This window comes from Tenrec ecaudatus, chromosome 4 (genome assembly GCF_050624435.1).
Source record: "Tenrec ecaudatus isolate mTenEca1 chromosome 4, mTenEca1.hap1, whole genome shotgun sequence".
Taxonomy (NCBI): Eukaryota; Metazoa; Chordata; class Mammalia; order Afrosoricida; family Tenrecidae; genus Tenrec; species Tenrec ecaudatus.
In genome coordinates this window covers 195,218,708-195,245,753 of record NC_134533.1, presented here as the reverse complement: position 1 = coordinate 195,245,753, position 27,046 = coordinate 195,218,708, and the positions used below count along the sequence as shown (strand labels likewise).

The 27,046-nt window shown below is 47.6% G+C and overlaps 1 protein-coding gene across 1 annotated transcript in view; it reads left to right on the top strand.

Annotated features, from left to right (window-relative positions):
- Positions 1-14,385, top strand: part of OXNAD1 (oxidoreductase NAD binding domain containing 1) — a 43,697-nt gene extending 29,312 nt beyond the window's left edge. Inside the window, exons 7-10 of the mRNA XM_075547893.1 lie at positions 5,247-5,388; positions 12,217-12,462; positions 13,201-13,309; positions 14,014-14,385. Coding sequence (XP_075404008.1) covers positions 5,247-5,388; positions 12,217-12,462; positions 13,201-13,309; positions 14,014-14,168 — 652 coding nt within the window. The 3' untranslated portion in view covers positions 14,169-14,385. The remainder of the gene's footprint in view (positions 1-5,246; positions 5,389-12,216; positions 12,463-13,200; positions 13,310-14,013) is intronic.
- Positions 14,386-27,046: the final 12,661 nt, after the last annotated feature.

Sequence of the window (27,046 nt, the reverse complement as noted above, 5' to 3'; positions counted from 1 at the left end):
ATGACTGTATTGGAAATAATCAAAAATAGGCTAGGGCCTTTTCTGGAGCATGTTCCTATCCATAACTGGCTTTTTGCTTGTTTAGCAATCTAAGAAATATCAAGTAGAGTTTCAGGACCATATAGCTCAGAGGAGAACATCTCTAAAGAGTGAGGACCCAATCAGTGGAAACCTCTGGCTCTTCGCACGCAAGGCTGGGCTACACCCAGAATTGAGGGAATGTCCCTTCCGCCTCGTGGATGGCTGACAGACAGCTTCATGGGATGTTGCGGGCCCTGCAGATGGGGATGAGACTTTCTGGTGACCCAAAAGTTTCTGTTTTTCTTTCCTTGATAAGTGACTAAATGTGTTGCAATTCTGAGAATCCCTAATAAAAGGTTCTTGTGGGACAGACTTAATGAAAACTTGAAAGTAGGAGTTCTACACTGCACAAGGAAGAAAAGAAAGAAAGAAACAGTGAGATGTTAGACCCTGGGAAAGCCACACCAGCCTATTTGGCTTGCCACTGCCAGTGCGTGAAAGAGTATGTGTTACCTCTCTTTATCCTTTATTTGCATTTCTTTCTTTCAGACAGCTCTGTCGACATGCAATGCATATGTCCTGGAATGGACTCATTTATGGTGTACAATTCAGCGCATCCCTCGCTTTTACCCTTCTCGCCGTTAGACAACCACTGGTCTAACTTTGTCTTTATAGACTTGCCTCTTCTTGATGTTTCATATAAATAGAACCATACACTATATGCTCTTTCACAGCTGTCTTTTTAACTAAACACTTACCGCCGCGCATCTGTCAGTTTCGCATAGCGTGGCGGCTCCCGTGTCGCTGTGAGGCTGGCAGCTGTGCCACCAGTATTTCAAGTAGCAGCAGGATCACCTGTGGTGGGCAGGTTTCAGTGGGGCTTCCAGGCTAACGCTGACAGCGAAGGCGCACCTGACAACGTGCTTCTTAGCGTGGAAACCTTATAAATAGCAGCAGAGCATTATCTGAGATGCAGTGAGCCCCTGAGGTTGGAACGCACTCAAACTATAGCTGGGAAGAGGTGACCTTGATGGCGTGGTTAGAGGAAAGCTTTGGGGCCTTGCATTTGCTGATGTGGCATGACTCAAAATGAGAAGAACTATCTATAAACTTTCCTTAATAATCAGAATGTAGAATGTAGGACATATGAATGCAGGAAAATTTGAAGTTGTCAGACATGAAATAGAATGCTTGAAGATACATATCTTACACATTAGCGAGCAGAATAGACTGGTATTGGCCGTTTTGAATCAGACAATCATGGTTTACTATGTTGGGAAAAACAAATTGAAGAGGAACGGCATTACATTCATTGTCAAAAAGAATTTTTCAAAATCTATCTTGACGTACAATATTGTATGTGATAACATCCGTACGCCTACAAGGAAGATCTGTTCATTTCACTACCATTCACATTTATACACTGACTACTAGTGCCAAAATCGAGAAAATTGAAGCTTTTTAACAATTTCTGCAGTCTGATATTGATCAAACATGCACTCAAAAGATGCATTTAAACTACTGGTGCTTGAAATGCAACAGTTGGGGTGGGGGAGGGGAAGCATCGTTATTTGGAAAATATGCCTGAGAGGGAGAAACACCACCAGAGAAGCCATGAGAGCATTTGGCAAAGCCACGTAACTGCTTATTGGGATTTTATTTCACCAACATCAGTGACGATTATGCACATGGGCGTTGCCCAGCGGAATACACAGGAATCAATAGAGACGAGAGAAGCTGAGTATCATCAGAACAAGGCCACAGGCCGACTCTGGAACAGACCACCATTTTTCCATATGCAAGTTCAGACTGACGCTGAAGAAATTTAAAACAAGTCCGTGAGGGCCAGACTATGACCTTTCTTATAGCCCATCCGTATTTAGAGACTCTCTCATAACTAGATTTGACGTATTGAAAACGGATGCGTCTGGACTAGCATCAAGCCCAGCACACGTGAAAACGCTACAGGCCATTACGAAAACAGGCAAGGCCAAAATGGATGTCACCAGTCTCTGAAACATGCTCGTGAATATTGTTGCAGAAATGATTGCATCTAGAGCTGGACAGAAGATTTCTAAGGGAGGTGCAAGAAGATAAAGGGTTATAATAAAATATGCAGAGAACCTGGAGTTAGAAAAATAAAAGGGACTGGAAAAAATGGAAAAGATATCAATCAAGCCTTGAGGTGCAATTTTGGAGAATCCCATGAGCATAGTGTTGAATGATGCATGATAAAGCAAAATGTGGAAGAAGTACACAGTGCCTGTGTACCAAAAACAATTGGTTGATATCCAACTATTTTAGGAGATAGCAAAGGATGCAAAACTAATTGTACTAACAGAGCATTTAGTCATTTGTGCTAGGAAATTTGGAACTTACTTGTCTGGTCAATCAACTGGGATCCATATTTATGCCCATCCCAAAGAAAGATGATCCAAAAGGAGACAGAAATTATTGAGCAGTATCAATATCACATGCAAGTAAAGTTTTACTGATCATTCAGAAATGGTTGCAACTGTGTAAGACCCAGAGTGATAGACACCCAAACTGGACCCAGAAGGAAATGTGGCACTAGGGGAATCATTGCTGATCTCAGATGAATCGTGGCTGTAAGCAGAGAGTATCAGTAAGATGCTTACTTGTATTTTATTGACTAGGCAAGGTCATTTGATTCTATGGACTATAACAGATTGTGTGTGTGTGTTACATAATCTGTCAACTTGAGGAAGGGGTGGGGTCTAGCCTGTCAATAAGGTTACAGTTTTATGACCTCATGTGGAGGCACAATGGAGATAAATAGCTCACTGAAGGACAGACACACACAATCTCTCTCTCCCGGGAGACATTCCTTTTGACAAGACACATGGAGCTATGCTGATGGAGCCAGAGCCCAGAGCGCCCTGGAGCTGGAGGAGCCACGTGGAGACCCACACCAGCACGGAGATGCTTCTGCCACCAGTGGATCCACAAGACTTTTTACCCACTGGCCTGTGATCTTCCTGAATTCAGTATTATTATATGGCTGCGTGAGTCTAAAGAGGAATTTATGAACTAGTATCACACATATGGGCTAACATCAGACTTATGCACTTGATCTGAACTGGGCTGGGATGTTTACAGGTTCCATGTGAGTGTGATGAAATGTTCTAGAATTCCTGTTCTTTGCAATGGTATACACGGTGTAAGTCTCGATTGACTAGAGAAACAATGGGACTGATAGTTCTGGGAGGACAGGGGAGGGGGGTGGCGGGGGAAAGGAGGTGGTGTTGACCAACCCAGGGGCAAGGGAGCAATAAGTGATCCAAAATTAATGGCAAGGAGGGTATGAGAGGCCTGGTAAATAGACCAAAGGGCAATCATTCAAACAGAACAAGGGTATGCTGAATGGTTTCAAATCAGAAAAGGCCCATGGAAGCAGTAATTAAGAAATCAAGTGGTACCTTGCATTGCTGCAAAAGATCTCTGGTAAAGCATTAAAAAACCAAAAATGTTACTCTGGACTAAGGTGCGCCTGGCCTAAACCATGATATTTTTAATTACCTCACTTGCATGTGAAAGCTTTTCAATGAATAGGGAAGACCAAAGGACAGTGGAAAGGCTCAATATCATTTGACAAAATAAGCAATTGTGGAACCGTATGTGGCGGTGGAGCAGACCATTAATTACTTATTTCCAATTGATGCTCATATGGTTCAATTGACTCAAATGAATTATGCAATTGATTCAAATGCTTATATGAACCTGCAGTTCAAGTTGCAGCTGAAGAAAATTAAAACAAGTCCACAAGAGCCAAAAATTGATCTTGAGTATATCCCACTTGACTCTAGAACCATCTCAAGAATAGATTAGACACATTGAACACTAATGACCAACACCAGATGAGTCTGGATGACATCAAGGCCATCATACATGAAGAATAAAAGATCATTAAGAAAACACAAAGAACAAACAGACCAAAGTAGATGTCACAAGAATCTCTGAAACATGCTCTTGAATGCAGCGAAGCTAAAGTGACCCAAAGATATGAAGTCAAAGCCGAACAGAACATTTCAGGGGCCAGCTCAACGTGACAAAGTATTGTATGACATGGGGTCAAGCTCTACAGGCATCTGTCTTGGAAGAAGTACAGCCAGAACGCTCCTTAGAAGTGAGGAGCGTGGTACTTTGGACAAATTATCAGGAGGATCTAGTCCCTGGAGCAGGACATGATGCTTGTAAACCAGAAGAAGACCCTCGGTGAGGTGGATTGGCACAGCGGTTTCAGCAGTGGCTCAAGCATCATAATCGTGAGGCGCTAAGGACCCAGTCCAGTGTTTGCTTCCAATGTGCGGAGAGCACCAACATCAACCACAAAGATTATGTCGCTTTGAATCGTTTACTTCTTGTCCAGCATGGGTGCCTTTTACTTCTCTTTACCCCATCGCTCGAACCTCCAGTGCGTTGTCACTTAGAAGTGGCAAAAGCAGACCTCCTTGTTCCTGGACTCAGGAGGAAAGCTCTTGCTCGTTCGCCATTACGTTCGATGTCAGCTGTGAGGTCCTTAGATGGCTGTTGCCAGGTGAAGGAAGCCTGTGTCTGACAGTCGAATTCCGTCAGTGCATTCCCTGTACTAATTGAGAGGCACAGGGGGTCTTTATACTATTACCCTGGTATTTATATCGATTGATTTTTACATGTGAAACCAACCTTGCATTCCTGAGATTTCTGGGTCTATATTAGAAAGAAAGGTTGGTCGGGAGTTTTCTCTTCTTGCAGTGTCTTTGGTTTTGGTGTCAGGATAAGACTGCCTCGCAGAAGGGTGCTACTTCTGCTTCTGTGTTCTGGAAGAGTGTGTCAAGTAATTGTGTTAATTTCTTAAATGTTTGCTAGAAACCTCCAGTGAACTCGTGCTTTCCTATGTGGGAAGTTTTAAAATTACCAATTCAATCCTTTTACATGCTATTTATGTGTCCTCTTCTGGACCCAATGTTTTCCAGTTTATCTCTCTCTAGGAGTGGCTCTGTTGTTCTTAAGTTGGCTACTTTAGCTGATAGTTATAGAGTCCCCTTCACATTTTTTGTGGCAAAGTTGGTAGTGATGTCCACCCTTCCATTCCTGACTTTAATAGTTTGGTCTTTCACTTTTCTTTCTATTCAGCCTAATGAAAGGTTTGTCAATTTTGTATTTCTCATTGCCCATGTTAAGAACTGTTTCAGCAAGAATCATTGCTTTGCCTTGCCTTTTAGGGTTGATTTCTTTATCCCAGGCGTCTCTGTGGTTGGTGGGTTCTCAATATGCTCCAGTCCTAGAATGCTAGAACAAGAGAGAACTCTAGAGCTGGCAGTGAAATACACGAACCACCCTCCTGCCCTCTGGATACACAATCAGGTGAGTAACACGCTGCCTTGCGGCAGCTTGGAGATTTACCCATCTCGGCCAGCCACATAATCTGGGCTTAGTTCACTCGAGCTGTCCAGCAGACTGAGGCTTGGGTAAAAGGGGCATATGTTCACGAATAGCTCCCTACGTCTGGAATTCAGAGTCCTGAAAACTCAAAGCAGCAGAATCTTTGGATCTAATAAGGATGGCTGATAGGGAGTTTGGGACCTGGAACTGCCATCTGGATCATCAAAACCCAACTGTTGAATATTGTTTGCATATTTCAGCATTGTATATTGCATGTGAGTTCATGAAAAGAGGAGAAGGCCCTATAGTCCATGTAAATCGCAAGTGTATAAGTCAGGTGAGCTCAGCCTAGCCGCCTCAAAGAGGGGAATTAAATGACCATTCTGTCACTATCTTAGGAGCCCTGGTGGCCTTGTGGTTACACATTGGGCTACTAGCTATGAGGTTAGCAGTTCAAAGTCACCAGCCACTCCATGGGAAAAAGATAAGGCTTTCTCTTCCCGGAAAGAGTTAACAGTCTTGGAAAACCACGTGGGCAGTTCTACCCTGTCCTGAAGGGTCGCTATGAGTCAGAATCGACTCGATGGCAGAGAGTTTGGTTTGATCTGATCCGTGTTTTGTGTGTGGGTGTTTCTGGCTGCTTAATACTGCTGGTGCCCAGAGCTGAATACTGCTGCATCTGTGTTGTCACTGCCTGTTCACGCCAGTCCCTGGAGCCTCCTCCATGGGGGAGTCTGGGAGGGACTCTACCTCTGACGGCTGCCTGTAGCCCGTGCTTCACCACAGGCCACACAGTTACACAGTCACAGAGAGGCAGCCTGTTTGTCGCCCATTAGAACGAGGATGACGAAGCATGGGGTCAGATCAGAACATTCTTCTTGGAGACCCTGGTTTCTTTTGTCCGCCACCCCGCTCACTTCTTGAGTATGCCTTCTGCATTAACCAGTGGGCTCCATCCCCTCCCAGGCACTTCTCCCCTCCGCCAAAAGGCACGGACTGGTGCGAATATGGCTTTATGAACTCAGTATTTTCCCTGTCTCTCCTTGGACACATCACACCCACTCAACAAAGGAAACCCAGACAAAAATGTCAGCAGAACTTGGAAACTAATGCCAGTATTCCAGAGGGCACTTGTGCTTGGGTAGGAGCCGGCTAGGAATAAACACAGGAGAATCTAGCAGCAGCAGGTGTCGGAGAGCACAGATGAGAATACACATGGGGCCCAGGACAAAAACTAGAGTCCTTTGCTGCAGAAGAGCATGTGGGAATAGGCTGGAGTTGGTGGCCACAGAAGACCCACCTCAACACAGAGAGCATCACTTAGGAACCCGTGCACACACACAGTCGCCCAGACACACCAGGTTTGTAGGAAGTAAGATGCCCTCTTGGTGGCTGAAGAGAACTTTTGTGCTAACGAAAACCTGCCGTTGTAGACACTCCTTGCTCCCTCCCCCAACAGAATAGCCTTAACAAGTAGAGTGCCCCCACAAAGAAAATTCCAATTCATCTCAGTCTCATGAAAGTAGACCAAAATAAATGGAAAGAGGTACGGTGTTCATAGATTGAAAGACTCAGCGTGGTAAGAAACCAGTTCTCCCAAGTTATTGGTAGATTTAATCTAGCATCGCTCAAATTCTCTGCAGGAGGTTTTACACACACTCTATTGTCAGGTGCTGCCAAGTCCGTTCCAACTCATAGCGACCCCGTGTACAAGAGAGCCAAACCCCGCTGGGTCCTGCGCCACCTTCGCTGTCCCAGGCTGGAGCCCATTGTTGCAATCACGGGGTCACTCCATCTCGTCGAGGGTCCCCCTCTTTCTTGCTGCCTTCTACATTACCAGGGAGTAGTCTCCTGATTCCACATCCACTGTACCTGAGACAAAGCCTCCCCATCCGGCTTGTTCTTTTGACTGTCCGTGGTACGCGTGGTATTTTTTGCCAGCACCTTTATTCAAATATATCGATTCTTTGTTAGGTCTTCCTTATTCAAACCCCGGGGGTGTAGTTACAAGGTGGGTTGCTAACCACAAAGTCAGCTCTTAGAAACCACCCGCTGCTCCAGGGGAAAGAAGAGGCTGTCTACTCCCATAAAGAGTTACAGTCTCCAAACACACAGAGGCAGTTCTCCCCTGTGCTATTGGGTTGCTATGAGTCAGCATCAACTTGGTGATACACACATATGTATATATATACACACATACATATACAAACTATAATTCTAAATTTACATGGAATGGTAAAGAACTAAATGGCTAAAAATTTTTGGGAAAAAGGACAAAGTGGGAGGGCCCACCTTACTCAATTTTAAGACATTAGAATAAAGCTATCAAAACAATGTGGTTAGACACGTAGATCAGTGAATAAAAACAGAATAGTGAGTTCAGAAATAGGGGCATTTGATTTTTGACGAAGGTGCTAAAGGAAATCAATAGGGGGAAGGTAGCTGTTTGAACAAAGGGTGCTGGCATCATTGTGTCTCCACGTGCTGAATAAGTAACCTAGACCTCAACATCATGCTGAGTACAGAAAGCAACTCAAAATCGATCATAGAGCTCAGCGTAACACATGAAACTCTAGCATGTTGAATAGAAATCCTACACAGTCTTCACGACTTGAGGCTAGGCAAAGAATTCTGAAACATGACCCCCAAAGCAAGATCATAAGGGAGAAAAGCTGAGGTAGAGGACTTCATCACAATATGACACCTTGCTCTGTAGAAGATGCTATTAATAGATTCAACCAAGGCACAGACTAGGAGAACAGATTTGTAAATCAGATATCCAACAGGGCACCTGTGTCTAAGATATGCAAAGAACTCTCAAAAATAAGAAAATAACTCAATTTAAAAGTGGGTAAAGGACATGAACAGACACTTCACCATAAAAGAATACCAAGATGGCAAGTCTATGAAAAAATACTCAACGATTCTAGCCATTAGGCAAATGCAGATTAAAACCATGTGCAGTGAGATACCACTACACACTTATCACTGTAACTAAAACTTAAAATAGTGACAAAGCCAGGTACAGACAAGGATGTAGGAGGGCTGGAACATTGCTGGTAAAATTAGGAAGTTGTGCAGCCCTGCTGGAAAACATTTGACCTGTCTCTTATAAAGTTAAACTCCACGCTTTGCATGACTACAGGCGCCCCGGTGGCATAGTGGTTACATTAAGTTAGGCTGCTAACTGCAAGGTCTCATCAAGTGTTACAGCCTCGGAAACCCACAGGGGCAGTTCTACCCCGTCTTACAGGGCCGCTGGGAGTCGGCACCAACTCGATGGCATTGGGTTTGGACGTTCTTGGGTTAGCGTGATTCCACACCACTTATGGATAGTCACTTTATAGAAATGAAAGCTTATCCTTCCTCCAAAAAAACATGAATGTTTAGCCTTTCTATTTGATTGAGGAGCCCTGGTTGGTGGTTCAAACCCAGTAGCCATCCCACAGGAGAAAGATGCGGAATTTTTCTTGGAATTTTTACCAGGAAGATATACAGCCTGGGGAACCCTACAGATTAGTTTTTCTGCTCTGACCTATAGAGTCACTGTGAGTCAGAATCAACTTGCGGGAAGTGGGTTTGGTTTTAGCTTTCTTATTCACGACTGTCAGAACTGGGAAAACCTAGATGTTCCTTAGCAGGTGAATGGAGAGACAAACTGCTATACGTTCTTATGATGGGCTGGTACCACTGCTCAACCACAGATGTACACGGTCACCTGATGTGCACTGCAACAAAGGCCTGATGTGGAGTGAAAGGAGCCCGTCTCCACGGCCACATACTGCACACTCCCACCACTTAGGGGGCGCCTGGACAGCGGCCGTGGTTGGCAGGGGTTGGGGCCGGGAGGCTGGTGCACATAAAGGGATGGCACAGAGAAGTGTCCTGGTGGCACGGTTCTGCACTTTGATTTTGGCGGCAGGTGGACAGACCTGTGTATGTTTTCAAATTCAGATAAGTGCACACCAAGGGGGATAAAAAAATCTCTCTTGCTTTTAATATATTTTTGCTGTAAACATTTAATCCAGGAGACTCAAGAAAGACTATTTTCGTAGTGTACATCGCAGATTGTGTCTGTCCAGGTGCTTCCCTTGGCTGATCCACTGCGAACATGTCCTGTCACAGTGTTACCCTCTGACCTTCTGAATCTCTGTGGGCATGCCCGCGGCGCCCCATTCCTTTTAAAATTCTATGGGGGTTTTAGATCCAGCCCTATCTGTAGACTTTGTGTGTGTGTGTGTGTGTCTCTCTAAAATAGACTGTTAGGGTGGGGCCAGCGAGGTGTCTGTGAGCCCTACGCTCAAGTCTTCAGCCACTGTTAACGGAACCCCACCATTGCCGGCCCCCACTGCCATGCGCTGCAGCCCGCAGCCCCCCATGTGACCGGACCTGGTCCACAGCTCCCTGCTAGGTTTCATGCCTCATTGGCATTTCAATGAAGGAATTAGCCTCAGAGGCGGTGGAACACCAGAAAGGGGCCCTGCTTGAGTGCACATACTAATTGTAGTGCCTGCCCGCTCTGCCCAGTGGGAGCTGCAGACAACCTTGCCGAAGTCGGGTTTTCTTGGAACCGTTCTCAGATGACGGTTTTCCTCCTGAGGATTTGTCTGATGAAGCTATTAGAGTGGACAATGGCCACACGCGAGCGGCCGGGTGGCAGCAGGCCGCTCTCTGCTGGGACCTGGGATAAAGTGCCATAAACGTCTTCCTTTACCTCCTTGGCTTTGGCTCAGCCTCCTGCCAGGGTAAAGGGATCTAGACAGCTGCTGGCTGCCGGGCCCGGCGGCTGTGGGAAGTTTGTTTCTCAAGTGGGACTCCTCTGTACTCAAAGGCGGTACATGGCTGCGTCACTGGGGGCAATGTCCCTTTAGCCCCTTAGCCATTACCCTGTGCAGCATGCTCAGCCTTGTCTTCTTGCTGCCCTGGCAGGTTTATTGATCAGCAAAACACAGAGGTGGCTTTCGATTCTTCCCAGATGCCAGCCAATTAGAAGATAGCTCTCCTGAAGATTGTTTTGTCGCTGAGGTGACGGCGGGCTTCTTGGGCAGTGTCTCTCTCTGAGGCACGTTCCCTCGCGAAGCTTAGGGTTGAAAGTGCGCTGGGTCTTTCTTTGTTATGCCTGAGCATGCCAAAGGTGGCCACGGGCCTCTCCCAGAATCTCACAGGTAGGGAGGGAAGTACAGACAGGAAGGGGGAGGACAGAAACCAAACCAAAACCCAGACCCACTGCCTTCAAGTTGTATCAACTGGTAGCAACTCTACCGGTCGGAGCAGAACTGCCCCCCAGTGTTTCCAAGGGGCTCATCTTTACGGAGGCAGATTCACCCGTCTGCAAGGAGCGCCGGTGGGTTTGAACTGCCAGCCTTTTGATTCTCAGCCGAGCGCTTAGTCACTGTGCCACCGGGGCTCCTTTGGAGAGGCTGTAGGGAGATTAAATCCATTGTCATTGTTGGGCGGAGCTTATTGCTCCTTAGATTCTCTTTCAGAAACTCGAAAGGAAGGAGCCTTTTCAAGGCGCTTTGATGGCCAGTGTAGCCATTCGTGGATTTTAGTGATTCCTAACGAAATGCTCCCTCGCTGCTCATTTCTTTTGTCAAAAAATGGAAAACCCACTTACCCATCCTTGGTGTACAAATTTCGTATGTATTTAAAATCGTTAAATCAGAGAAAGGGCTCGCATTCACGTAACAGTTCTTCTAACACAAAGGACCTGTTTGGTGAATCCCCATACTTTTTCTCTCTCTCTTAGGCTGCCTGTCAGTTTAACTCCTCTTTCAACTTGTAGAGCTCCAAATTTAACTGCTGCCATCAAGTGCTGTCTGTGGGGTGCTAAGCTGGGAGGCGAAGGCCTTCACCCCCAACAGTTGTGATCTAGCTCGGAACTTCTGAAAGCCCCCCAAACCGAAGTCAATACTGTCGAGTCTGCTCAAACACATAGCGATCGTACGGGGCAGGGTTGAACTGCCCCTCCAGGTTTCTGAGACGCGAGTCTTTCCTGGAGCAGACTGCCACCTCTTTCTCCCATGCATGACCGATGGCTTTAAATGCCACCAGTGCCTTGCTCCATCCTGCTTCCTAGGACAGATTTCCTTTAGTTGACTTACGTCAGGAGAAGTGTTATGTCCTTCACATAAATTCATGTTCAAGTTTTTGTTCTCAACACACGTTCGAAAATCCCCAGATGCTGTGTTTTAGTGGCAAGGAAGAAGGCAGCGGCCCCCTTGTGCTCTGTCTCCTGTGATGGCCTCTGTAACCAGAACCCGCTCTGCCTTACCTGCGGGCACTGCTGCCGTGGTGGCCTTTACCTGCGGGCGCTGCTGCCGTGGCAGCCCATTGCACAGCCGCAGCCGCAGCGCTCTGAGCAGCCAGGGCCGGGCTGGGTTTCGCAGGGCTGACGAGTCATGGAGCTGTGGCTAACACTGAATCTATGGCACCTACGTTAGTGCCCGCCCCTCCAAACGAAGGCTGCTTAACTCACTGGCAGTTACTGTTAGCAAGCACCCAGGCATGGGTGCCGTTTTTTACATAGTTTAAACCTAACACTTATACCCCAATGTGCAACGCTGCCTGTTCTGGCTGCCCCAGGGAGAGGGTGCTGGGGACCAGGCCGGAGCCTGGGCAGCCCCAGGACAGTGACACTGGCCCCAGCCATGCTTTTATCCAAACCCAGGAGCCCGGCTCAGATAAAGGAAAGCCAGACCCAGCGGTGGAAGGAAGCAGGGGCTAGCCCAGGGGCCTAAAGAGGCCTCTCTGGGTTCAGGTCAGCCCTGGAGAAAAGATGGAGCGTCCTTTCTCTCTTTTCGGCCTTAGTGCACGCTTGACTCTGAAGTGGCCCTGAGAGTGGGTGGAGAGTTCTTCTTTGACCCTCAGCCCACGGACGCCTCCCGAAACCTTGTGCTGATTGCCGGAGGAGTAGGGATTAACCCCCTGCTCTCCATCCTGCGGCACGCAGCGGACCTCCACCACAAGGAGCGGACGGACAAAGGAAGTAGCTACGCGACAGGAACAATAAAACTCTTCTACAGTGCCAGGAACACCAGCGAGCTCCTATTTAAGGTGAGGTTGCAAACAAACGTGTGTAATGGCTTTAATTACCCGCAAAACTTTCTGCTATCCGTGCCGCGTTCCCTTGATCAAGCACAGTCTCTGAAGCATGCTTCATCGTGCTCACGTGGGAAGGAACCGGTGGGGAGGAGGCGGCCAGTGAAGTGACAGGACAGGGGAGATGTGGTGGCTCGGACCCTGGAGGCAGCTGAAGCGAGAACTAGCCAGGGTCCTGAGATTCCCTAAAGAGTCACGAGACCCTCCCACAGCAGGCCTCACAGAGAGGTGGCCGAGAGGTGGATGGTGGGTGCCCAACTGGGTAAGCGACACCCCCACCATCGCATCTGCTGCAACTAAGCGCATGCGGTGGAGGAAGGCTCTCACTCCCAGCCGCCTTGCAGCTGCGGAAACAAGAACAAAAGCACAGAAACCGTTAAAAGGCACAACTGTGGTCAGTGAAGCCGCTGCCTAATTGCCAATGCTTGAGAGAAAAAGGAAAGAGAACAACCTCCCGGAGAGTTAGTAATACGCTTCTTAGCATGTTCAGATTTCAATTAAAGCCAAATAGCCCTCGCCCTCCACATCTCCCTCTCGGAGCGGGAGCGCTGGGGCCTGCGAGGCTGCAGACAGCGGCGTTCTAAGTGGAGCGCCGGCGGCAGGCGTGGGCTGCATGGGAGTGGAGGTGGGCGTCCGTGATTGTGCACATCTGTTTCGATTTTTTTTTAATTGCTAATATGTTTGACATTCCAGAAGAATATTCTCGATTTAGTCAATGAGTTTCCTGAGAAGATTGCATGCAGTTTGCACGTTACAAAACAGACAACACCAATCAGTGCAGAACTCAAGCCATACATCACGGGTGAGTCAGTCCCCTGGCGGTGTTTTGTCTGTCTCCCCCCAGTTAGTTATTCGGTGGACACGCCAGTTGGTTGGGTTTAGATGCTAAATGTATGATCAAGAGTTGCTGGCTGGGAATGTCTCCACTTGGGGATCGAGAGCGGATTCTACCTGGAAGACTAAAGGGAGACTGCGTGTGACTGGCGTCTTCCGTCCAGGTTTCCTGCTGTCCAATAGAAAACCTTCCTCTCCTCGTCTCAGAGGCCTTTGCGCCAACACTGTAGCACCCCACGCACACAGAGAATGCCCTACCAGCCTTTGCTGGATCGATCCCTTTTGCCATTCATGATCCTTTAAATTGCTCTTGATTTCCCCAGCCTTGAAGACTTTTTAAAAACCAGGTATGTACTTGGTTGAAGGCGGGTGTTGAATCTCACCCAAAGATCGGTCCGCCAGAGGGCTCTCTGAAGAGAGCCTTCCAGTTCGCTTCCCACTTTCTTGTATGGGCTTTTGAAACCTGGGAATGAACTGTCTGCCTGGGTGTTGGCTCCATGCTAATCCAGGTGCCGATGGGAGCCATCTCCTCACCGGTTCAAGACCAGACTCCACAGGCTCGCCTGATTAAGAACACACGCACCCTTGCTGCGCTGTGGCCAGCCCTCCCTCCCCCGTGTCAGGATCCAAGCGTGTCTGCCTTACTTCCGCATTTGCTCTTCTCCTTGGCAGAAGGAAGAATAACCAAGAAGGAGATAAGAGATCATATTTCAGAAGAGACCTTGTTCTATATATGTGGCCCACCTCCGATGACTGACTTTTTCTCCAAGCAACTAGAAGACAGCCATGTTCCGAAAGAACACGTTTGCTTTGAGAAGTGGTGGTAGGCAGACAGGGAGAGAGGCGCGGTCCACCCGGGACAGCGCACATCCTGGAGTCCACTCCTTGGAGCAAGGAAAATCTACTTCTCCTTGAGTTGTCTTACTTTCTTAAGACCGAGAAGCAAGTGACCGGATGCAGAACAGAAGACACAGCTATCTCTGACAGACTTCAAGATCCAACTTTTTGCAAAGGCTTTATTGATTAAACTATTTTTTAACCATATTGACTTTCTTGTATTAATAACTTTCATTATCTCCTGATATACCATTAATTGGTCAATGTAGATTTTTCTTTTGCCTATGGGGCTAGAGGGGAATCATATATTTCCATTTAATCACGTGAAACTGTGGTTTGTGGGTGAAATGCAGGCTATATTTAAATTATTTGATAGTAGCTCATGTCATATGTTCAATAAACATATTTCAAACACAGTATGAATCATTTTCCTTTGAAACATCATTATCTTCAATGTCTTCCTTTACCTACCTTACCCTGGCGTGTAGGGTTATGTCTTCGGCCCATCCAAGCTGGGTGTGGAAATGGAATCTCTCAGGAACACTGGTCTAGGGAATTGAAGATCCACCATATTTGCTGTCCTGTTAACAAAGATCCTCACTGTGTTTCCCGACATATTGTTCATTTTCTTCTCAGATGAAACCCTTTGTGTGTCCACATTAAGGCTGCCTGCCTCGACGCTGGCTGTGGGAGGGGGCTTTTTGTTGGGGACAAAGGTGTTGGTGATTGGACCTGCCCTCAGTGGCTGTGGAAACGGGCTTATAGGTAGGCTTGATTGGGGGGTAGCGCGTGACTTGTGCATCCAGCCTCCCTGCTTGTCTTTCATTTCTTTGCCAGGGCGGTCCTGGCACCAACAGCTGCTGAACTTGTATCTATTGAATGCCTGAAAGAGAGCAGCTCACGGTCCATCTATCTACATAGTGAGCAACCACTTGCTGACTCCACTGCGCGAAAGAGAACAACCCTGTGCTAAGCCCGGGGCGGGGGGAGGGCAGTGCCGGGCTGGGTAGAGAAGGGAAGAGTCTAACCCCAAGGCTGCTCCAGTGCAACCGGCAGAAAGGAGACTGTAGTCTTGTCTGTTTGTGTGGAGAGCTAAAGAATTCTGGTGAGCTGATGAGGGCAGGCAATCCTTTCTCTGTTGAGCAGACTGGCCAAGGCGACCTGCTTGGAGCCCCCAGAGGCTGAGGGGACCTGGGAAGAAGAGCCAACCGGGCCAGAAATGCAGGCGCTCCAGCTGGAAAAGACTCTTCTTCAGTGGCCAGGCTGCTGGCCCTGCAGTGGCTTCTGGGCTCCCACGATTGATTTACGGGGCCGGAAGATAGTTTGCATCACCAGTCTAACCTCCACCCAGGCCGTGTTGTGCGTTTTGTTGAGTTGTAAGCAAGAAATCATTTATCAACTCTTTCGATTATAGACTTGAATTCAGTGGGAGGAAGAGGGGCCAGGCTGAGCCATTGGACCTGATGGGGAATAGCAGAGACCAATCAAGGCAATGACCCTCAGCAATGGTGAGAGGCCCAGGGCCACTAACAGGAGCCCCAGCTCATCACCTGGCCTGGAAGTGCCCTGGTGTGAGCTCGGCTTGAGGGCTGAGTTGTCAAGAGACTTAGGTCCGGAGCACAGTGTGCCAGGGATGTGAGCAGGAAGGAACAGGCCAACCCCTAGCCACTGTGTTGAGAGTGGAGGCTCAGGGGGAGCACCCTCAGGGGCAGCATGGGACGGGAGCTTGGCAGGTGCTGCCTGACTTCTTCCCCGCCCACACTCTGGCCTGGTGCCTGCTGTTGTCCTAGACCAGTGGTTCTCAACCTTCCCAATGCCGCGACCCCTTAACACAGTTCCTCATGTGGTGGTGACCCCCCAACCATAACATTATTTTTGTTGTGACGTCATAACTGTCATTTACTACTGTTATGAATCGGGTGACCCCTGTGAAAGGGTTGAGAACCGCTGTCCTGGAGCAAAGGGCCTCTGTGTCCTGGAGATCCCAGCCCTGCTCACCGCCCGTCCACTGGGTCGCCGCCACCACCTATAAACAGTGGCGGGGGGTGGGCCAGACCCGTGACTTTTGCTGCAGTAGTGTCTTCCAGCCTGTCATTCCTGGTGCTAAAGGCCACACTGCATTTTCTGGTGTTCCGCCCATGATATCCTGTTGCCCATGTCTGTCTGTCTCTCGAGATCATGTTGGTGCTTAAAACGAGCCTGCTTCCACCAGGGTGGCACGGAATTACGGTCGCATGGCTGAGAGTGGCTAAGGAAGCCTGTGTTCAAACCCTCGCACGGCGGCTTACTAGGTAGACATGCAAGTCACACAACGATTTCATGCCTCGGCTTATCGCTACACGTGTGCACACACACTTACAGTTGCATGTAAAATGGAGATGCTAATGTTACCTATGTGGGGGCCGGCCTGGGCCTATGGTGCCGTGAACCATTTCCTGTCGCTCTTCCAGCCATGGTCTTTGTACCCATCCGACAACGGGATGAGACCCTGAAGACTGGGGCTCCTTGCTCTGTGCCTCAGGTTTGGGTAAGAAGAGGAAATGCCGAGAGGGATCTAGGATTCAGCTAAAGGTTACTATAAAAACTCAGACTGCTAACGTGGGTGCACGATGAGCCGTCTCAGAAGCAGGAAGTCGGGCTCTCCTATTAAGGAGTGGAGCATGCCGTCTGCACCCTGACCTCCCTGCACAGCAACCTCCTCAACAGTGGCTAAGAGCCGTGACACCCGAGGACCAGCGGGGACGCAACAGCCACAGAACCGCGAGGCAGAGTGTGAGACAGAGTGGCAGCTTCTTCGCCTTTTGGGGGACTCATTTGTGGAGTGGGTTGCCTCAGGCGCTTACTGAGGGGAGCTTGATTTGCTGACCCACAGAGCTGTCCCTGAGTGTCTTCCAGCTGAGACTTGTGACAGAATGGAGTACCCTTTGGGTATTTTTTAGCAAGCCTAAAGGAACTTGGTAACACTGCCTGAGCCAGGCAGAGGCCAGGGGACCTCATGGCTGAGGCTAAGGACCAGAAAGAGTTGTGCCTGACCCGAAGAACTGTATCCAGAGAGTTCTGAGCCTAAACTACAACCTGTTAACTTCCCTAAGAAACTGCGTAATACATCTAAAGTCCTCAGCAGAGCACCAGGCAAGTAGAAACACTCACATGCATGCATGATTCATTTGCTATTCTTGTCCTGTTCAGGAAAGATTTCAAGAGAGCTAGATGGCTTAGTTTTAGTCTATTAAATTGTAACCGTCGAGTGGCCAGAGCCAGTCTTGTTCAGAGCCCTGTATTCTGTCCTTGCCATGTCAAAGGTACTTCATGTTGAAGGAATCCTGGTTGTACAGTGGGCAAAGTGTCGGGCTACTAGCCACAAGGTTAGCTGATCAAACTCACCAGCTGCCCTTTAGGAGAACTGTGAGGCTTTCTGCTCCCATAAGGATTCATAGTCTCGTACAGCCTCAGAAACTCTTCAGAGCAGTTCTGCTCTGCCCTGCAGGGTTGCTGTGGATTTGATCTTAATAAGCATGAAGTGGATGAGAGGGCCTGCCCAGAGCTGAGGAGCAAGATTAGAGGATTTTTTAAAGATCCTCTGGCCCAGTGATTTTGTGAAAAGGTAGTTCTTTTGTGACAGGAGAGTTTGGCTGTCCACCCAGTGATGAGTCTCTCAATTTAAGAAATAGACCAGTGTTCACTAAAAAACAGCAAACTCCTGGGCTTCCCCAAACACTTCCCCAGAAGGGGGCTTTCCAGGAGGCTAGGAGCCTGTTCTTATCACGGAGTGTTGTGGGTGGGGCAGAGTTCCCTGATAAGGGTGTTTTTGCTGGGAACTTGGGTTCTCAGGAGCTATAGACTCCTATAGACTCTCCGACATCCTTTAAAAAAAAACACCTCTGGAAAATTTCAAATATACACCAAAGTAGAAAGATAGTGAAATGAACTCCTGCGTATCCATCTCCCAGTCCCAATGATCAGCAAGCTGCCAGTGTATGTTACAGGAAATCCAAAGAATTTTCTCATGTCCCTTGTCATCTCTTCAAGGAACCCTAGTGGTGTAGTGGATGCTAACCGCAAGGCCGGCAGTTTGAAACCACCAGCCACTCCTTGGAAGAGAGGGGTTTCGCCTCCTGTAAAGAGTTACAGTCTCAGAAAGTCACAGGGACAGTCCTGCCTTGCTCTAGAGCAGTGGTTCTCAACCCTCCTAATGCTGCGACCCTTTCATATGGTTCCTCATGTTGGGGTGACCCCCAAGCATAAAATCATTTTCGTTGCTACTTTATAACTAATTTTGCTACTGCTATGAATCATCGTGTACATATCTGATAGGTAGGATATATTTTCATGGTTACAAATTGAACATAATTAAAGCATAGTGATGAACCACAAAAAACAATACATAATAATAGATTGTGAAATATTTATTTCTAATGACCAATCAGTGAAATTTTGTCTTGAAGCATGATGTAGCATGGGTGTAACAGTCTTCAGGCAGGGAACTCGTAGGTGGGGGTGTCTGCATGTGGGCAGGCCCACCTGGAGACAGATAGAGGAGCGATGTCTCGGTTCCTAAGACCATAGGTATATTCCGATGATCTTAGGCGACCCCTGTGAAAGGGTTGTTCGACCCCCAAAGGGGTCACCATCCCACAGGTTGAGAACCACTGCCCTAAAGGGTCACTATGAGTCAGCATGAACTCCAGGGCCGAGTTTGTTTCGGTTTGGTAATTTGTTCAGTTTAGATCCTCAGCAGCTACATCACTGGGACAACCACAGTGCTGCCTTAATCAACAATAACTCCTTGATAACATCTAAGACTTGTTTTCCTGCATTGCCTCAGCGTTTACACATTGTATTTGATAAGTCTGTTGAATGTCTTCTAATACAGCACCATCCTTTCTCTCTCTCTCTCTCTCTCTCTCTCTCTCTCTCTCTCTCTCTCTCTCTCTCTCTCTCACACACACACACACACACACACACACACACACACTTTGCCGCTATCATTTATTTGTTAAAGAAACTTGATCATTTGTCCATAGACTCCCTGCTCTGTGGTGTCACTGAGCATGCCTCTCTGTCGTCTGTGTTTCCTGCACACGGCTCACCAGATCCAGGGCTGGTTTGGGTTCAGATGCCAGGTCCCTTTTGCAAGAATGCAGACAGCGGTGCATCCTTCCTGTGGCATCTCAGGCAGGGGCCGTGGGAGGCCTGACTGCCCACTTTTAGGATTAAGAGTCATCGGTTCTTCCTCACCCAGAGCAGTTGGTGAGTTGACACTGTGGCCTTTGTGGTGAGCAGCCAACTGCTTAACCAACCGCACTACCAGGGCTCCTAACCCTTCACCAAGGCAGGCCTAAATATGATCACCAAGGCACACTTACCAAAACTAAGAAGTGGTGATGCTCACCTTCCCGACACGATTGCTGAAGACAAAGTGGGTGCATAAGCAAATGTAATGAAGAAAGCTGATGGTGCCCGGCTATCAAAAGATATAGCAAAAAAAAAAAAGATATAGCATCTGGGGTCTTAAAGGCTTGAAGATAAACAAGCGACCATCTAGCTGAGAAGCAACAAAGATCACATGGACGAAGCACACCAGCCTGTGCGATCATGGGGTGTCAAGTATCAGGCACCTGATCAGGTATCAGGCATCAGAGAACCAGAACAAAAAATCTTATCTGTGTGAATGAAGAGGGTGGAATGGACACCCGAAGCCCATCTTTATACAATTGGACATCCCCTTACAGAGGGGTCACCAGGAAAGGATGAGTCAGCCAGAGTGCAATATAGCACCAACAAATCATACAACTTTCCTCTAGGTTTTTAATGCTTCCATGTCCCTCCCCACCCCCCATCCACTATCATGACCCCAATTCTACCTTAAAAATCTGGCTAAACCAGAGCATGTACACTGGTCTGGATATAAGAGCTCATAACACAGGGAATCCAGAGCAGATTAAATTCCTCAAGACCAATAATGAGATTAGTGATACCAGGAGGGTAGGGGGAAGGTGTGGGGAGAAAGGGGGAACCGATCGCAATGATCGATACAACCCTCCTCTCCACAGAGGGACAAACAACAGAAAAGCGGATGAAGGGAGAGAGTGGATGATGTAAGATATGAAAATAATAATTTATAATTTATCAAGGGTCCATGACTGAGGGTGGGAAAGGGAGGGAGGGAGAAAATGAGCTGATACCAAGGGTTCAAATAGAAAATGTTTTGAGAATGATGATGGCAACATATGTACAAATGTATTTGACACAATGGATGGATGGATGGATGGATGGATGGATGGATGGATGGATGGATGGATGGATTGTGATAAGAGCTGTAAGAGCCACCAAAATTATTTTAAAACAAACAAACTAAGAAATGAACATCAAAACAATACTATTGACTCAACTACAGTGAGTTTATTGACCTGAGAGAAATAATAGTCTGATTAGAGAAAATCGATGGAGGCGTCATTCATTGGGACTCTAGTTGGGGAAGTGACTTGATGAACGGTCCTCTATTGCGTGTCTATTGGAGGCAGCCGCTGGCCTAGCCGGGGAGGCCAGGGACGTGTCAGGACAAGGTTGTCTGGGGAAGGAGTCGGACACTTGGGGCAGTATGTGTTCATGAGGCCAGAGAGCGGCACAAACTCCTTTCTAGAAAGCAGAGTAAAGAGTGGGAACATTTCTGTAAGATTGAAAGTGAAAATGCTCTGCAGAACAGGCCTTTGTGTGCCGGTGGCTGGTGGAAGGAGCAGCTGCAGAGGGTGCCCGACTGGGCAGATCCTCGAAGCGCATGAGAGCCTGTAGGTGGCAGGGCTGGGGGTAGGCAACCGCAGGAGCAGCGCCCCTGCTCCGGAGCCAGCACCCAGAGGAGTTATCGCTGGGCACCCGGCTTCACGTGCGCGTGCACGCACGTGCCCACGTACAAATAAAGAGATGCGAGCATGCAGCGACTGTCAAGTAGTCCATTGCCTCCGCCTGAAATGTGCCCCTTTGTGAATGGAAAACAGCAATTTCCTTCATGCCTGGGATTGCAGCTGATCATCTGCTGATAATTGAACCCGGCAGCTGTTATTTCATTTTATTTTAAATGAAACTCAGAGAAGTCTACTCTTCTCGTTCGAGAGGAAGGGTGGGCCGTCTTGTCTTGAACCCCACTTTCCTAATCTGCACATCAATAGTAAGCAAGGTGGTGGCATATACAGATACCTCCTCACCCCCCAGCCCATCAAGGATTGGGCTCACGGAGCCAGACTTCCTCATGAGTGGCCCTCTGGATCAAAGTTGTTTTAAGGCCTCGAAAACGAGAGAGATTCCATCAGCCTAACCCACTCTTTTCATCTACTTCGCACCCCCCACCCCACCCCCATTGGCTCATTTTGCTGTGCTTGAGCAGAATAAGATTTTGTCTATTCCTTTGGCCTTTTAAAATTACCAGATGAATATGATTGTCAACAATGAAACCACTGACAGTGTGTACATTCAGATGCTGACCTCACTCTCCCCAACCCACTGCCCCGCCTAGAAGGAACCTGTGTCTAAAGAGCTTGCTTGCTGTCCTTTTAGATGTATAGAGTAGCGAATCTTGTGTACACAGACAGGGGTGTGTGCTTAGGATCGCTACTATTGTGTACTTCACCACATCTCTAAGTTGGACATTAGGATGTCCCCAGTGTTTGCCTTTTACTGCAGGGAGTGGGCCCCAGGGAGAGGGATGTGTACATATGTATTTCTGTAGAATTAATAGCAGTACTATTTCTGGGTTAAAGAGGGTATGCCTTCTAAGTCGACTGATACGGCCAAATTAGTCTATTGAATGTCTGATCGATGTGCATTGTCCACCTCTTGGCCAGCACCAACACAGTCCCAGGCTTCAAACACCACCCTCACCGCACTGCCTGTCAGTTGGATGATAGATGATTTTTAAAAACAACTTTCTGATTTGTCCTTAGCATTTCTTCCTAAAATTTTATTTAACCCTTTTCCCATCTTTAAAAAAAATCCTGTGTCCACATTTTATGTCCGCTTTTAATTTCTTGATTTGTAACTCATTATAAAAATAAAATGAATGCGAAACCTTCATCTCTTACATGCCTGCAAATATTTTGTTCCCAGCCTATTGCTTTTCCCTGAATTCTATTGTTATAATTGATGCCAATGGGGTAGTTACATAATTTCATGTCGACTTGTTAAATAGGTTTTGGTGGTGGAGTCTAGCCTCTCAATCAGGTCATAGCCAATCCTGCCTCTGTGTGGGCATAGCCTTCTCCTGAGGATTCTGGGAACGCCTGTCTTCCTCCCTGGAGGTGGGACATACACTCTCTTTGCTTCATCTTCCTGCTGACAAGTCACATGGAATTACGCTGATGGAGTCAGAGCCCTGGAGCTGGAGGAGCCATGTGGAGACCCATACCAATGCTGAGATGCTTCCACCACCACGGGATCCACCCATCGGCCTATGATCTTCCTGCATTTAGTGTCATTGTATGTGTTGCGTATGAAGAGGAATTTTTAGACTGGTATCAGACATATGGGCTAATATCGGACTTTTGGACTTGATCTGGACTGGGCTGGGATGTTTTCTTAATATACAATTACTCTTTGATTTAAAGTTCACTCTTACACACATGAGTATCTCTGGATTTGTTTCTCTAGTTAACCTGGACTTAACGCAGCCAGAATTTTACATTTATAGTCCCATATGCCAATCTTCCCTTTGCCTTTTATGGATGTATTTCTTCTGATACTGTTTAATCCATTGGGATTTATTTTGTGTCTGACTTCTTCTATATGACTCCCAGTTGCTCAATGCTATTTATCAAATTGTCTGTCTTTTCCCGAATGATTTGAAATGCCTCCTTTATCACATAATAAATGCCCATCTATTGATAGACATCACCTAGGTCTACCTATGTGTGGAGGATCCCCGGTAATGTAGTGGGTGATGTAGTGGGTGATGTAGTGGCTACATGTTGGGCCTGCTAACTGCAGTGTCATCCGTTTAAACCACTAGCCGTTCTGCCGGAGAAAGATGGGGTTTTCTATTCTTGTGAAGAATTACACTCCTTTTGTTGTTGCTGTTTTTGGTTTAATTCAAATTAGGCTTTTCTATTCTTAGAGACTATAGGAGCCTAGAGAGGCAAAAGAAACAAATGAAAGTTTGGTTGTCCGCGTGGCTCAGAGGGACCATGGTACCAGGCATCAAGAGACCTCTCGAATGGCCCCTTTCTATCACTTTCTTCCTGTATGACTCTCTCCATTTCTCTCTATAACCTGTTTTAATCATCTGCCACATGGGTAGGACTAAGCCATTTAAAATCCCTTCCAACTTTACAATTCCCCAATGTCATGATGGCAAAAACAGACCTCAGATCGAGGAAGTTGAGGTTGACCATTGCGATGAGGGATGACTAAGGAGTATCTTAACCTTCTTCAAATATTTGATCGATTGCCACTGTGATTGTTGTTTGCATCTTCAGTGTTGACAGACTAAGAAAAAAATTGACTTGCACAAAAGTAAGGGAACAGCCTGATTTGACAAGAGGACGTTAGGGCTTCGTTGCTGATTAGACCCTGGAGTTGAGGCCCAAGAGAAATGGTGGAATCGCCATTAGTAAAAACGAAAACTGACAGCATTTGCCTATTGGGACTTAGAGTGAACTTGCTCGTGACAAGGGCTGAATTGATAGTTCCCTGGCTTCGGAAAAGGAAGCGTTTTAGACATTTCTTAAGGTGGGTATTTTGTAGGCCCTGGAACTTCGGCGAGAGGCCGAAAGGGCAGCATTTTCCCAAGGACAGGGGTCCGAGGGTGAGAAAAGGAGGAGGAATGGATACAGGAGCCGCAGGAGGAAGGGGGGTCGGCGATGGCACACTGAGGGGGTTGCCATGGAGGGGTTGAGTCAGAACCTGCAGGAAGTGGTGACTGTATTTGGTATGATCTCCCGGCAAACCTTCGCCTAATTCACAATTGAAAAACAAGAACCAAAACTTCGGTGAGTTGGTTGTGCTTCCCTCTCAGATAAATTACTTCTTTTCTTTGAAAAAACGAGCTGGAAGATGCCCAACCCTGACGGCTTCTGACAACAGACTCCGCTAGCATTCTGCTGCTCGCCCTGATAAGTGAAAGGGGTTTCTCACCAGCATTCAACCTGGGTATTATTTGGAGGCTGCAGAGAGAAGCCAACACCAGATGAAGCTTGCAGACCAGGGAGCAATGACACACAAAGGGTCTGGTGTACTACCTTCGTCATCGGGTGAAACTCTCACAGGTCAGCCAAAACAGTGTCCATGTTGGTTTGTTTTCTAAACTATCTGGATTAGATGAATCTCTTTGCCTCATTTTTGAGACACCATTCTCAAACTTAACCAAGGCGGTTCCCCTAGACGCCTGGCTGAGGGTTTGGCTGTAATTGCCTACATCACCAAAACCCCAGGCTGTGCTACTGAGACCGTGGTCCCCAGACCAAGACAACCACTTCCCTTTGTGCCACTACACCCCATACCCTGGCACACCGCCCATCAGCTGCTTCTGCTTCCCAGTAACACGCCCAAATCGACAGACATTGTGCTAAGGGCAATGATGTATCAGTCACAAAAGGACACACTGTATAACCACACTGAAATACAAAGATTTAAAAAGGCAAATGTATGGAGACTAAAGCTGGTCTCAAGAGGCCGGGGATAAGGAGGGTTAGAGGTGATGGGAAAATCATGCTGATACAGGGTCGGCCGCACATACGGTTATTGTAATTGCTGTCAGTGAGTTGCACGCTTGTGAACAGTTGAATTGGCAAGAGTATGATAGGTGTATTTAGAAGGGAATGGGGAGGGGAAAGAAGTTGCGGAGGCTGCTTATGTACAACTAGACACCTTATGGGAATGCATTCCTAGATTTAGGGTCATGGTTTGACAAAACATCCAGCTAATTGGCCTAGTAACATGCTTAGTGCTTCAGCTCTTCCTCTTAGTTTGATGCGTAGTGCCTGGAGGATTATAAGCTTGCAGGCAACTGCCCAAGACACAGACTTGCGCTCTTGGCCCGAAACAACAAAAGAAAGAGAGGACTAGGAGGCGGTGATGGAGGGTGTGGCTACTCGCCTCCATGAACAACACCCTCCTTTGCCAGGAGACCAGCAGAACTGGATGGTGCCCAGCTCCTGTTGCTGACCGTTTTGATTAAAGATTCCATAGAAACATCCTGATCAAAAGGGTGGGGGGAATGCAGAACAGAATACTAAATTCTAATGGACTCTGGGGCCAGGAAGGGTTGATGAACCCCTGAAAGTATGGCCCTGAAATATTCTTTAAAACTTAACTCCCTCTATATTTTCTAAAATCTTCTTAAAACACAACAATATTGAAAACTCACTGCCACTGAGTTGATTTCAACTCATAGAAACCCTTGTTGGCAGGGTAGAGCTTCCCCTGTGAGTTTCCAAGGCTGGGAGTAGACTGGGAGTAGAGAGCCTCATCTTCCTCCAGAGGAACTGGTGATTTTGAACTGCTGGCCTTGCAGTTTGCAGCCCAAACACGTAACCACTATGCCACCAGGGCTCCTAACAACAGAACAAGAGTTTAGTTTAAGTCGTACAAAGAAGGTCCACTGTGAGCATTGTGCTCTTCTAAGGACTATGTGGGGTAAAACTGAAAGCAACTTGGAAGAGGACTCAGAAGACAGTGAATTTACGTTAAAGGGGGAGGAGCTCAGAAAGAGAGCATAAGAATGGCGGCACCACTTGGCAAATGCCATCACCGTGGCAACTTGGCACATGCAGAAACTGCTGGGGTGGAGTATGTTTTGCGGTGCATATTCCCAACGGCAAGAAAATGTTTAAAGAAAAAAAAATGACAGGCAGATTTGATGGCGTCTTAAGGCAATCGTCAAGACAGTGTTTTAGTGACGTTACTACTATAAACTTGGCCATCTCCAATGACTTTCCTTCTTCGAATCCTCAAGACTCATTCTTGAGAGACGGCCCTAAGCAGCTGCAAACAATAGCTCTGAACTATTTCCGACCCTGGTGAGTTGTCTTTGGTAAAGAGTATACTCACCAGATTCTAGCCTGCTGGCAGTGTCAATACCTTCCTCACCCCTCCCCCCTTCATCACTATAGACCAAGATGTTTGCTCCTAAATTACCCTCCAGTCAGTGACCTCTCCCTCTCCACTGCGCTGCAAGCCGCCAGCACTCCCCACACACACTACAGCATCGGCCCCTTAACTTGTGTCTCAGTACACATAGGGCCCTGTACACATCCCCCATGGATGTCTATACACTTCCCCCATAGGGCCCTGTACACATCCCCCAGAGGTCCCTGTACACATCCCCCATCATCCCCTGTACACATCCCCCATAGTCCCCTGTACACATCCCCCATAGTGCACTATACACATCCCCCAGATGTCTCTGTACACATCCCCCATAGTCCCCTGTACACATCCCCCATAGTGCACTATACACATCCCCCAGATGTCTCTGTACACATCCTCCATAGTCCCCTGTACACATCCCCCATAGTCCCCTGTACGCATCCTCACAGTCCCCTGTACACATCCCCCAGAGGTCCCTGTACACATCCCTCATAATCCCCTGTACACATCCCCCATAGTGCCCTGTACACATCCCCCAGAGGTCCCTGTACACATGCTCCATTGTCCCCTGTACACATCCCCCATAGTGCCCTGTACACATCCCCCATAGTCCCCTGTACACATCCCCCATAGTCCCCTGTATGCATCCCCACAGTCCCCTGTACACATCCCCCAGAGGTCCCTGTACACATCCCCATAGTGCCCTGTACACATCCCCCATAGTCCCCTGTACACATCCCCATAGTCCCCTGTACACATCCCCATAGTCCCCTGTACACATCCCCCATAGTCC